This window comes from Equus quagga, chromosome 1, assembly GCF_021613505.1.
Source record: "Equus quagga isolate Etosha38 chromosome 1, UCLA_HA_Equagga_1.0, whole genome shotgun sequence".
Taxonomy (NCBI): Eukaryota; Metazoa; Chordata; class Mammalia; order Perissodactyla; family Equidae; genus Equus; species Equus quagga.
In genome coordinates this window covers 51180641-51194065 of record NC_060267.1, presented here as the reverse complement: position 1 = coordinate 51194065, position 13425 = coordinate 51180641, and the positions used below count along the sequence as shown (strand labels likewise).

At 55.6% G+C, this 13425-nt stretch overlaps 1 protein-coding gene across 2 annotated transcripts; it reads left to right on the top strand.

The window, feature by feature from the left end:
* Positions 1 to 60: 60 nt before the first annotated feature.
* Positions 61 to 12806, top strand: ATN1 (atrophin 1). 2 transcript variants are annotated; one of them, XM_046669595.1, is made up of 10 exons: positions 61 to 329; positions 5501 to 5694; positions 5836 to 5973; positions 6125 to 6238; positions 6957 to 8989; positions 9197 to 9419; positions 9799 to 10495; positions 11389 to 11532; positions 11881 to 12061; positions 12257 to 12806. In XM_046669595.1, the coding sequence occupies exons 2-10, from the start codon at positions 5668 to 5670 to the stop codon at positions 12288 to 12290; spliced, it is 3591 nt and encodes a 1196-aa protein (XP_046525551.1). In that variant the 5' UTR covers positions 61 to 329; positions 5501 to 5667; the 3' UTR covers positions 12291 to 12806. The 2 variants fall into 2 exon arrangements, with proteins under 2 accessions (XP_046525551.1, XP_046525541.1); XM_046669585.1 differs by having other exon boundaries at positions 62 to 329; positions 6954 to 8989.
* Positions 12807 to 13425: the final 619 nt, after the last annotated feature.

The following is a 13425-nucleotide window of genomic DNA, read 5'->3' as shown; positions in this document are numbered from 1 at the left end:
CGGGGGCGAGCGGCGCGGCGGGGGCGGCGGCGGCGCGGCCTCGGCGTTCCGGGCGGCCGGGGGAGGCGGCGGGCCTGGGGAGGGGCCGAGCGAGAGCGGCGGTCGGGATTTGCTCCGGGGGGCGGGCGAACGATCGGGGCCAGGTGGGGGGAAATAGGGGGATGGGGGCCGCCCTCCGGGGGGGTCGGACCCGCCGCCGCCGCCGTCGCGGCGGCGACTGAAGCCAGGAAGAGGAGAGGGGGGCGGGGGAGCGGCCGCCGCCGCCCCCCGGAGGCGCCGGAGCCCCGAATCCCGCTCGGAGCCAGCCAGCCGTCCCGAGCTACAACCAGGTAAGATCTGCTACCGCCCGGGCCTCGGGCCCGCCCGGGTTCTGGCCCGTGGCTCCCCACCCCCTCCCCCACCCCTCCCAGTTCCCCCTCCCGCCGCGGTCGCCGCCTCCATTTGTTATTTTCCCAATCCGGTCCCCCCACTGCAGGCACTGCCTGGTCTGAGGCTGGGGGCTCAGGGGGTGGGGCCGGTTCCCGAGGAGGGATGGGGACCAGGGCACCGGGAGGATCCGGAAGGTAGGGGGAGGTGGGAGGGTCTCAGGAGGAGAGCTGATGGGGCAAGAGCGGGACCCACGGGACCAAAAGAGGAACGCCGAGGTGGAGGGTTGGCGGAGGAAAAACGGGGCATGCCCATGAGGGGGCTTCGGGGTGAAGGTAACAAGGAACGGAGAGATGGCAGCGAGGTGGGGCATAAGGGGTCCAGGAAAACCCCAAAGGCCCGGAACCCGGGTTTCAGAGCCAGGTTCTATACCGGGTACTTAGGTATGGAACGAAGAGGGAGATGGGGAGGGGTGTGGTAGGTGGAAAGAGAGGGGATTGTAGCTGATGAGGAGAAGGGAACCTGGGGAAACCGAGGCTCGGAAAGGGCCAAGGAGAGGGCCGCCTTTGAGAAGAACTCGAGGTGTTCCCGGGTGGAAGTTGAGGGTGATGCCTTTGTGACTCAATTTTCTTTCCTCTCCTCCAGGTCACTTCTGGCCTTGTTTTTCCAATTCCAGACATAGTTACTTCTCGGAGAGGGGCACACTGGGGCCCGGTAGCGTGGGTCCTTCTAAAACTAATGAGATGGAAGAAAGGAGAGTTAGGGAGAAAGGGTTTCTGGAAGGGTGGAAACAGAGGAGAGCATTGGGCAATCTTATAGGCACTCCAAGTTGTGATCTCTACCCTCAAATCCTCAGAGTACCCACTGCCCCTCTAGCCATAGTTTCCATGGGGGGCGGGGGGTCTTCATTACTGTTTTGAGCTCAAAGATTTCCCTTTGTTCATGGGCGTATTCCTCCTGGGGTAGGTACTCTTAAGCTCCCTTCCCTGAGGGTGCTATAGGAGGGTAGGAGTTGCTTTGGCAACTGGAGGGGGAGTGGCTGGCAGATGGACCCCTGGGATGGACTCTTGAGGGGCAGGTTCTGCCATTTTGTTGCCATGGCAGTGATCCTGTGGGATGTCCAGTCGGTGGGAGTTCAGAATATTGAGCGGACCTCAGCCTTTGGGTGTGTCCTTGGGACTGTTGGCTGGGTTCTGCAGGAAGTTTCTGGTGCCGCTGGTGGACAGGAAGTTCCCCAGCAGGTCTACCCCTTTCCATCCAGCAGTCTGTTGGAACAGGTAGACATGTTACTTGTAGGTCATAGGTATTTCTCCAGGTCCCTCCGCCTAGGCATGGTGGGAGGATGGAAATGCTCCTTTTGAAGTTATACCATCTTTTGGTAGTTCTTTCTGGCCTCTACCTCCCTTATTCTTAGAGATTTTTTTTGCATACAGTAGTCTCTTTGCTTCTTTGCACTGATATTCTTCCCTTTTCTTAAACTTGAGTCTCCCTTCTCCTCTTTCCCAGACTGTTGCCATGGTGACCCTTTCCCTCAGCTAACCTTCGACCTTCTATTTCCCTGACCTTGTAGGAATGGCTGGACTTCCCCCGCCCATCCCAGGTGAGGGTGGCCCAGGGGTGAGCGCTGTGGAACAGCCTGGTGCAGTGGAAATAGTCTGGAGCAGGAGCCAGGACACCTGGGTCTAGTCCTGGCTGTGCCTCTAACTGTGATCCTGGGCAAGTCACTTCTCTTTCTTTGAACCTCGGCTTCTTTGTAAGATGAAGGGGTTATAGATATGATTTCTGAGGCCCCTCTGACAACCCTGGATTCTAAGAAGGCTTAGGCCAGTCCATTGTTATCTGCTGGTCTGGGCTGCATTGTTATCTAGGAGTCACTTTGGACCGGTTTGTGAGTCTGGCAGGTTGGAATGATGATGGGGGCTGGGCCAATGATCCTGAAATTCACCCTGCAAGCCCTTCCCAGAAAGCCTTGTGCCTCGATTGTATTCCCTCTGACATCCTTCTTGTCTCTCTCCCCCTTAATTTCTTTTTTAAAAAATTTTTTAAATTAAAAAAAATTTTTTTTAAGGTTTATTTTTTTTCCCCTTTTTCTCCCAAAGCTCCCCGGTACATAGTTGTGTATCTTTTTTTTTTTTTTTTGAGGAAGATTAGCCCTGAGCTAACTACTGCCAGTCCTCCTCTTTTTGCTGAGGAAGACTGGCCCTGAGCTAACATCGTTCCCATCTTCCTCTACTTTATATGTGGGACGCCTACCACAGCATGGTGTGCCAAGCGGTGCCATGTCTGCACCCGGGATCCGAACTGGCGAACCCCGGGCTGCCGAGAAGCAGAACGTGCGAACTTAAGTGCTGCGCCACCGGGCCGGCCCCATAGTTGTGTATCTTTTAGTTGTGGGTCCTTCTAGTTGTGGCATGTGGGATGCCACCTCAGTGTTGCCTCATGAGCAGTGCCATGTCTGTGCCCAGGATTCGAACCGGCGAAACCCTGGGCCACCAAAGCGCAGGGTGCAAACTTAACCACTTGGCCACAGGGCTGGCCCCAGTAACCTTTTTTTTTTTTTTTTTTGAGGAAGATCAGCCCTGAGCTAACATCTGCTGCCAATCCTCCTCTTTTTGCTGAGGAAGACTGGCCCTGAGCTAACATCCCTGCCCATCTTCCTCTACTTTATATGTGGGACGCCTACCACAGCATGGCTTGCCAAGCGGTGCCATGTCCACACCCGGGATCCAAACCGGTGAACCCCAGGCCGCTGAAGCAGAACTCGTGCACTTAACCGCTGGGCCACTGGGCCGGCCTCCCCCTTAATTTCTTTTCCTGTTCCTTCTTAGAGATTCCTTCCGTATTTCTCACTTTTCTACCTCTCCAATCTGGTCTTTATCGTTTCCTTTTGCAGTAAGGCAATGACGGTGAATGTCTGGAGTATGTTGCCAGGTAGAGTAGGTGCTCTATAAATACTCCTCATAGCAACTGGCTCTCAGGGCAAGATGTTGGGGAGCTCAGCTTGTTGGTGCTAAACCATGCCCCAAGATCAGAAACACCTATGCAACCCAGCTCTAACTCTTTCTCTCCCCCTGCCACTCCTTATTCGCAGGATTACCGACCCTTTTATGACTGCTTTTCTCTTTCAAAGCTACTCCTTGCTAATTTTATCAGATTTCAGCTGATTTAAAAAGTTGAGGAGGGGGAGAGGCACACTGCGATTGCTCTGTTCCTCAGGTGCATTCCTGCATTGCTTTGCCCTTTTGGATCCCCTAGCCCTGACTGACTTGGTGAGCAGGTTTGGAGGGAGAGATGGGCACCCTCCTCTAGAGGGGCCCACACCAGTCATAAGTAGTCATCTTTGTTGTGCTTTTGTTAAGGTGGTTTTTCGCCTTATGTTGGGTCTTGTTCTTTCGATTTTTTGGGTTGACGCTATTTTAAAACCTATCTACACAACCACTTAAAAATGTGGTAATAGTTGTATTTGAAGAAAAATGGCTGGTTTACTGGGCAGAGCATCAGTTGTAACTTCAGAAGACCTGGGGCTCTGTCCCAGCTATTTTGTGACTCTAAGTAACTTGTCATTAAGTTTCCTGGAAAGGTTAGGCTCACCCCTCACTGCCTGCCTCAGTAGGGTTGAGTGAAAAGTAATTACTCTGTATTCCTTGGGAAGAATATGCTATAGAATGTGGAAATGCCATTTACCGAGCCAGGCCGCCTAACTCAGAATTGGTGGGTAAGTTTACACTGTTCCCACCAAGGCCAGCAGCACTTCATTCAAGAAGACCTACTGAAGTTAGTGGGTTTAAAGGGCAATAACGAGAACCAAACAGAATGCCCGTATATACATGACGTCACTGGGGGATACGGAAAGGAAGAAAACAGTAAGAAGATACTGTTTTTGCTCTCAGAAGATCTTATGGTCGGTAATATGGAGAGAGGTGACACTTAGCAAGAAGTACAAAGAAGTGCAAATGAGAACAGCTGACCACAGTCACGCCCTGCATAACGCCATTTCAGTCAATGACGGACCACATATGTGATGGTGGTCCCATAAGATTAGTACCATAGAGCCTAGGTGTGTAGTAGGCCGTACCACTTAGGTTTGTATAAATACACTCTATGATGGTCACACAACGACGAAATCACCTAACGACGCATTTCTCAGAACGTATCCCCATCATTAAGTGAAGCATGACTATATATAGATATATAAAGATATACATAGATAGATATAGATAGGCTGTGAGGAGGTGTGTGTCCCTGTCTAAGCCAAGTGGGAGGATAGGCTTACAAACTTGTAAATTTGTACTGTGTGCTCACTGATACTCACTGATTCAGTTGATACAGTGAAGACCCTGACTTTTCCTCTAGCCTCAGGGAACCCAAGCCCAGAGAGGGGGCTTTGTCAGGCTCTCAAAAACGAAGTTCTGCTCTTTGGGCATACCTTGGGCTTGTAGCGCTGTGTGCCTTTGCACTGTAGAATAGGACATTCTTCTAGCACCTACTCTGACGTGAAGAAAGACTCTTTCCATATCTCTGGGACTGATCTAGACCTTTTCAGAATTCTCCCCGCCAACTTCTGAGAGGATAGCAAAGTATAGAAGAGCGAGCATGGGCTTTGAAGTCAGGGAGTCTGATGCTGTCATTTATTCCTCACTGTATTCATCATGTGAGGTTGGGCAAGTCAGTCACAATCTTTGAGCCTCAGTTTCCTCACCTCTGTAATGGGAATAATAAGAATACTTACTTTCCAGGGTTGGTTGTAAATAGTAAGTGAAATTGTGTGTGTAAGGGCTTGACATAAAGAAGATCCTCAGTAAATTACTTAATACTTCAGCTCCGCTGCTTTTGCTCCTTTGTAAGGCTGTGGAATTCGTGTGCATTCTGACATTTCCTAGGGATCATGAAGGGTAAGAGAGTGTGATCTCCTGAAGTGGAGCTCATAGGGACATCTGAGTTTTCTGCAGAGTCTCCTTCTCTTGTAGATGGCTGGGGTGGCCCAAGGGCAAGCCGGCAATGTCTTACGGAGCCTGTACCTCTTGACCCAGATGCCTAGGAGTGGGCCACTTCCTCAGCCCCTTGACAAGCACAGTAGTATCCCTTTCAGACTCTAGTCCCCAATTGGGAGACTCTGATGATCTTTTTCTAACAGGCTTTGCTGAAGACAGACCCTGCAAGTTCCAGGTACCTACGCTGGAAACTTGGAGATCCTGCTTCCTGCTTCCCAGGCCACAGCTGTGGGGAACTTGGGGTGAAGCAGAGAAGTTTTTGTATTCAGCTGCCCAGGCAGAGGAGAATGGGGTCTCCACAGCCTGAAGAATGAAGACACGACAGAATAAAGACTCAGTGAGTAACAGCTAAAATGAAAGACATGAAAGATTAAGGGAAGCTAAGGGGAAGGGCCTGGAGAGGGAGAATAGAAATAAGGCACATCAGAAAGTTAGGTGCAATGTAAAAAACTGCATTATCTGCCTCCTCCTCCCTCAGATGTCAATGAGGAGTGGACGGAAGAAAGAGGCCCCCGGGCCCCGGGAAGAACTGAGATCGAGGGGCCGGGCCTCCCCTGGAGGGGTCAGCACGTCCAGCAGTGATGGCAAAGCTGAGAAGTCTAGGCAGACAGCCAAGGTATTCTGTCCTCAGGTCCTCCCACAGGATGCCCAGGCACTGGGGCTGAGGGGGTGTGTGTGTGTGTTGTTGGGGAACTTCCTGTCCGGCAGAGGGTAATGGTGGAGGCTTGGGAGGTGTAAGACAGGAATTTTCTCTTTCTCTCTAACAGAAGGCCCGAGTAGAGGAAGCCTCCACCCCAAAGGTCAGCAAACAGGGCCGGAGTGAGGAGATCTCAGAGAGTGAAAGTGAGGAGACCAACGCACCAAAGAAGACCAAAACTGAGGTGGGAGACCCTTGCAGCCATCCTGATCCATTTTCTGACCATTCTTTTCCCCAAACTTCCTTTCGCTCACAATTTCTACTTTAATCTCACCTGGCATATGAGAGAAAAGTCATATCCTAGTGCTGATGAACGTAGCCCTGTCTATAAGATGTCAGACAGATCTTTAGGGCTTTGCCCAGACCACCAGATGACCAGGCAGGGCCGAAGGGCACTGAAAGAGTGTGGGGGATTCTAGTGTCTCCTTTTCTAGGTCCTGATTTTCATGAAGGGGCTGGGGAGGAGGTTAAAGGTGAGAAGTCTTAGTGGAAAGAACAAATAAATCCTAAGGAAAATGCAGAAGTGGTCTTTTTAAGAACCAAGGGTTTCTAGGATGCTTAGTTAAAGGGGAAAATGACATGAGAGGAGGGTGGATATGAGCTAGTGGAAGACTGGGATTTGGTTCAGCTGTAGATGGGGAGAAGGTGCTTGAGATGGACACTTAAGGAAGGAATAAGGTTTTACAAGGAGGGAAACAAGACTGGCTGCTACGGAGCAGCTGAGAGTAGGGGGAGAGTAGGGGAATCCCCAGATGGCAGGGGGGTGGGCTTCAGCAGGAGTATTCCTCACGTGATGGTACAGTGGATGTGCTGTGAGGGGGAAATGATTTTGTGCAAGGGAGGCCCCAAATCTAGGGGAAGCAAGAAAAGGGAAAAATGGCCCTCCGTTTTCTACACAGCAGGAGCTCCCTCGGCCACAGTCTCCCTCGGATCTGGATAGTTTAGATGGGCGGAGCCTCAACGATGATGGCAGCAGTGACCCTAGGGATATCGACCAGGATAACCGAAGCACGTCCCCCAGCATCTACAGCCCTGGAAGCGTGGAGAACGACTCTGACTCCTCTTCTGGCCTGTCCCAGGGCCCAGCCCGCCCCTACCACCCCCCTCCACTCTTCCCTCCCTCCCCTCCACCACCAGACAGCACCCCCCGACAGCCAGAGCCTGGCTTTGAACCCCATCCTTCTGTGACACCCACTGGATATCATGCTCCCATGGAGCCCCCCACATCTCGAATGTTCCAGGCTCCTCCTGGGGCCCCTCCCTCTCATCCACAGCTCTATCCTGGGGGCACTGGTGGAGGAGTTTTATCTGGACCCCCAATGGGTCCCAAAGGGGGAGGGGCTGCTTCTTCAGTGGGGGCTCCTAGTGGAGGTAAGCAGCACCCCCCACCCACCACCCCCATTTCAATATCAAGCTCTGGGGCAGGTGGTGCTCCCCCTACAAAGCCACCTAACACTCCAGTGGGTGGTGGAAATCTACCCTCTGCTCCACCACCAGCCACCTTCCCCCATGTAACACCAAACCTGCCTCCCCCACCTGCTCTAAGACCCCTTAACAATGCATCAGCTTCTCCTCCTGGCCTGGGGGCCCAGCCACTACCTGGGCATCTGCCCTCTCCCCATGCCATGGGGCAGGGTATGGGTGGACTTCCTCCTGGCCCAGAGAAGGGCCCCACTCTTGCTCCCTCACCCCATCCTCTGCCCCCTGCTTCCTCCTCTTCTACCCCAGCCCCCCCAATGAGGTATCCTTATTCATCCTCTAGTAGTAGTACTGCAGCAGCCTCCTCTTCTAGTTCTTCGTCTTCCTCTGCCTCCCAGTACCCAGCTTCCCAGGCATTGCCCAGTTATCCCCACTCCTTTCCTCCCCCAACAAGCCTCTCTGTCTCCAATCAGCCACCCAAGTATACTCAGCCTTCTCTCCCATCCCAGGCTGTGTGGAGCCAGGGTCCCCCACCACCTCCTCCCTATGGCCGCCTCTTAGCCAACAGCAATGCCCATCCGGGCCCCTTCCCTCCTACTGGAGGCCAGTCCACTGCCCACCCACCAGCCCCAACACATCACCATCACCACCAGCAACAACAGCAGCAACAGCAGCAGCAGCAGCAGCAGCAGCAACAACAACAGCAGCAACAGCAACAGCAGCAACAGCATCATGGGAGCTCTGGACCCCCTCCACCTGGAGCGTATCCCCACCCCTTGGAGAGCAGTAGCTCCCACCATGCACACCCTTATGCCATGTCTCCTTCCCTGGGTTCTCTGAGGCCATACCCACCAGGGCCAGCGCACCTGCCCCCACCTCACAGCCAGGTGTCCTACAGCCAAGCAGGTCCCAACGGCCCCCCAGCCTCTTCCTCCTCTTCCAACTCCTCTTCCTCCTCTCAAGGGTCCTACCCATGTTCACATCCCTCTCCTTCCCAGGGCCCCCAAGGGGCGCCCTACCCGTTCCCACCGGTACCTCCAGTCACCACCTCCTCGGCTACACTTTCCACGGTCATTGCCACAGTAGCTTCCTCGCCAGCAGGCTACAAAACAGCCTCCCCACCTGGGCCCCCACCGTATGGAAAGCGAGCCCCGTCCCCAGGGGCCTACAAGACAGCCACCCCACCCGGATACAAGCCCGGGTCGCCGCCCTCCTTCCGAACGGGGACCCCACCAGGCTATCGAGGTGCTTCGCCGCCCGCAGGCCCAGGGACCTTCAAGCCGGGCTCGCCCACCGTGGGGTCCGGGCCACTGCCGCCTGCGGGGCCCTCGGGCCTGTCATCCCTGCCACCACCGGCTGCAGCCCCTGCTTCAGGGCCACCCCTAAGCGCCACGCAGATCAAACAGGAGCCGGCTGAGGAGTACGAGGCCCCCGAGAGCCCAGTGCCCCCGGCCCGCAGCCCCTCGCCCCCTCCCAAGGTGGTAGACGTGCCCAGCCACGCCAGCCAGTCAGCCAGGTGAGCAGCCAGGGCAGGTGTGGCGGGTAATGGGGACCGACGGAGAGCAGGAGCATACATGGGAAGGGCCTGTCGTTCATGTGCTGTTCAAAGATCTCACATCCTTGCCTTGCCCTCAGCCTGCGGGGCTGGTTTTGGGGCAGGGTCACCGGGGGCCGCTCGGGCAGCTCGCAGAGGCTGAGCGAGCGCTGCCTCCGCGCCCGGCAGGTTCAACAAACACCTGGACCGCGGCTTTAACTCGTGCGCGCGCAGCGACCTGTACTTCGTGCCGCTGGAGGGCTCAAAGCTGGCCAAGAAGCGGGCCGACCTGGTGGAGAAGGTGCGGCGCGAGGCCGAGCAGCGCGCGCGCGAAGAAAAGGAGCGCGAGCGCGAGCGAGAACGCGAGAAGGAGCGCGAGCGCGAGAAGGAGCGCGAGTTGGAACGCAGCGTGGTGAGTGCGTCACCACGTGCGCCACCCTCCTGGCCCGCCCTCTGCGCCGCGCAGGGAGGATCGAGTGGTGGGGGCGTCATTGCGCCACCAGTCTGAGAGGAGGAACTACTGCGACCCAGAAAATGGAGACCAAAGGATTCCAGCGGGAGGAATCGTTGCGTTCCTGGGTTGGGGGAAGGCAAGCTCAGGCCAGACTACCCTGTGCATCGTAGGGAGAGGCAATATCCAGGAGAAGGGGGTAAGGGAAGTTCCTAGAAAGTTGAGTACCAATATCCTGTGGCATTTTGGTGTTCAGCTTCTGAGACAAATGAGCAGCTTGGGACCAGCCACCTCTTTCCAGATCTGCCCTTCTGACTTCTCTTCTTCCTGTATTCCACAGAAATTGGCTCAGGAGGGCCGTGCTCCAGTGGAGTGCCCATCTCTCGGCCCAGTGCCCCATCGCCCACCGTTTGAGCCGGGTAGTGCTGTGGCTACAGTGCCCCCCTACCTGGGTCCTGACACTCCAGCCCTGCGCACTCTGAGTGAATACGCCCGGCCCCATGTCATGTCTCCTGGCAATCGCAACCATCCATTCTACGTGCCCTTGGGGGCAGTGGACCCGGGGATCCTGGGTTACAATGTCCCGGCCCTGTACAGCAGTGACCCAGCTGCCCGGGAGAGGGAGCGGGAAGCCCGTGAACGAGACCTCCGTGATCGCCTCAAGCCTGGCTTCGAGGTGAAGCCCAGTGAGCTGGAACCCCTGCACGGGGTCCCTGGGCCGGGCCTGGATCCCTTCCCCCGACATGGGGGCCTGGCTCTGCAGCCTGGCCCACCTGGCCTGCACCCTTTCCCCTTTCATCCGAGCCTGGGGCCTCTGGAGAGAGAACGTCTAGCGCTGGCGGCTGGGCCAGCCCTGCGGCCTGACATGTCCTACGCCGAGCGTCTGGCAGCTGAGAGGCAGCACGCAGAAAGGGTGGCAGCCCTGGGCAATGACCCACTGGCCCGGCTGCAGATGCTCAATGTGACCCCCCATCACCACCAGCACTCCCACATCCACTCCCACCTGCACCTCCACCAGCAGGATGCCATCCATGCAGGTGAGACTTTGACTTCCTTGCCTTGGCCTGTTGGGGCCACCTTCCCCCCTGGCAAGTGATTGGGCTCTTCTGTTCCTCAGGCCAAGACGACCCTCAGCCAGTGTGGCATGACCCTCCTGAGATCACTGCCCTAATCTTTGCCTCCCTGTCATCCCCCAGCCTGTCTCCTCATACCCTAGTCTTGCTATAGAGACTAATTCCCCAGTGTGGCCCTCTTCAGAGTCCAGCATCCCATCTGTGATAAAGGCCCAGTGGGAAACCTTTGAAGGAACACCACCTTTCTACCCTCACAGCCCCTCTCCCCAAGGCCTTTACATACCCATTTTCTTACTCCTCTGGGTTCAACTCTATTGTTGTTTCTTGCCATCTTATCCTCCCCTCCTAGGTGGAGGTCTTTCATGTTCCTCCCCATCTCTACATCTTTGACTTTCCAGAAAGAGCCGTGTGGCTTTGGGTGTGGGTATCATAGGTGATAATGAACTTTACTTACTCTCCTGTCACTATAGTGGTTATTGTCCAGAACACTGTCCAGTCTAGCCTTACAAACATGTTCATTCCAGGCTTCCTTGTGCTTTCTCTCTTAATCTCTCTCTTTCGGTCTCCTTTCCCAAACTTCTTATTTTCCATCTCCTCTAAGCAGTACTCTTTTTACTTTTTCTCAGACCCCTTTGACAACTGTAATGTGTCCTCTGCCATCCATAAGTCCATACTGCAGTAGGGTCTTGTCCTGTCCATTCCCTAGGCCCCTAGGTCTTCCATTGTGCCTCCGTGTTCCATTCTGGATCTCCCTGTGTTTGCCCATCTCTCTTCCCAGGCTTGGATCCCCGCACCCAAATGCATGGTTTCCCCCAAACCTGCCTTCTGGTGACACCTTCCTCTTCTCTACCCTCCAGCCTCTGCCTCGGTGCACCCTCTCATTGACCCCCTGGCCTCAGGGTCTCACCTTACCCGGATCCCCTACCCAGCTGGGACCCTCCCCAACCCCCTTCTTCCTCACCCTCTGCACGAGAACGAAGTTCTTCGTCACCAGCTCTTTGGTAAGGATGGAGGTTGGGAGTGGGGAGGGTCTAGTGAAAGCAGGGCAGAAAGGAGGAATTTGGGTGGGATTGGCCTAGTTGGGCTTGGGGAGGGATGAGGAGGTGCCCAGAGGAAGTAGGAAGGGGAGTAGGAGGGCTGAGGCCTTGCCCCAGAGAGGCACAGGTTTTAGTGCCAGGCTAAGAGGGTTGAATTCCACCTCCCGCATGGGCAACTTGCAGGACTGGCTGTTAACCTAACCTTTTTAGTCTCAGTTTCTTCTATATGTAAAGCGGCTGGCCTCTCTTCTGGTGCAGAGTAAGTACTCTGTACCCCTTCAGTCACGTGCCCCCTGCCCTTCCTGCCCACAGCTGCTCCTTACCGGGACCTGCCAGCCTCCCTCTCTGCCCCGATGTCAGCAGCTCACCAGCTGCAGGCCATGCACGCACAGTCAGCTGAGCTGCAGCGCTTGGCGCTAGAGCAGCAGCAGTGGCTACACGCGCATCACCCACTGCACAGTGTGCCGCTACCTGCCCAGGAGGACTACTACAGGTACTACGGGTACCCCTCGCCGGGAGGGAGGGGACGTGAGCTCAGCCAGCTTGGCAGGGATGTGGGCATGGTACAGCTGGGCACTTGGCTCCTGGGGGAGGGAACCCTCCTTCCACTATCCTGCTCTGTGAGGGTTGTCCGATCAGGGTCAACCTCAGTCCCTCATATCTCTGCTCTGTACCTCCTCTTCCCTAGTCACCTGAAGAAGGAGAGCGACAAGCCGCTGTAGAACCTTCGATCAAGAGCACCCGTGCCCCTGCATCTGGACCTTGGGGGCCTCCCTCCAGGCCTACCACCCAGAGCCGAGGAGGGGTGCTGCTCAGTTGTAGGGCCTCAGCAGCCGGGCAGAGGGAGGGGGGAAGGGACAGATGGAAGTCCAAGGCTCCTGTGGTGTGCAGCGCGGTGGGGAGGTGGTGGGGGCAGAAAGCGCACAGTATCTTGGACCAGGTCCTTCTCCCTTGTCCCCCTGCTTTCTTGCTCCCCCCATGCTCATCCCTCGGTGGCCACCGCCCCTCCCCCACCCCGTTGGTGTGATTATTTCATCTGTTAGATGTGGCTGTTTTGCGTAGCATCGTGTGCCGCCCCTGCCCTTCCCCAGTCCCTGTGTGCGCGCCCCCTCTGCAATGTAGCCCCTTGCCCCTCCCCCACATCAATAATTTATATATATAAATATCTATATGACGCTCTTTAAAAAACATCCCAACCAAAACCAACCAAACAAAACATCCTCACGACTCCCCAGGAAGATGGCTGTGACTGGTTCTTTGCGGGCAATGGGGGCGGGCTTGGGATGGAGGTGGGGGTCTCTGCGCATCGGTTCCTGGAGAGGTAGCTGTGGAACCGGAGAGACAGGCAGGGAAGTGGGAAGGGATGGACATTCTGGAGGAACTGAGTGTAGGGATCCTGGAGAGTTGGAGAGGGGATCTCGGAAGAGCCTGGGGCCCTGGAGTCCTGGCTCCCTCAAGCGGGTACTTCTGGTGCCAGGCCCTCCTTCCTCCCAAGGTTGGGAAATGGAGATGCTGGAGGCCTGGGACAGGCACGCCTCTGACGTGGTCAGGTATAAGAACGTTTCTGCCACTGGTCCCACGGCTAGGAGCCACCGGAGTCCTGACACCTTTCCGTGGCATAGCTTGAGAAAAGGTTATGAAGCGGAGGGGCAGGGGCTGTAGTTTCAGTGGGTTAAAGCGATTGGAACCCCATGGTCTGAGGAGGGTGCGAGTGACAATTTCAAGCCTAGAATAGAAAAGAAATTAGAGGGCGTAACGCTGCAGCGAACACCCGCTACAAGGCCCTTCTAGGAAAGCGTTAGAGCTACTTCAGCTCCAAGCTTTTATTGCCGCGAATCAGTCTGCGTTGTTAAAAAC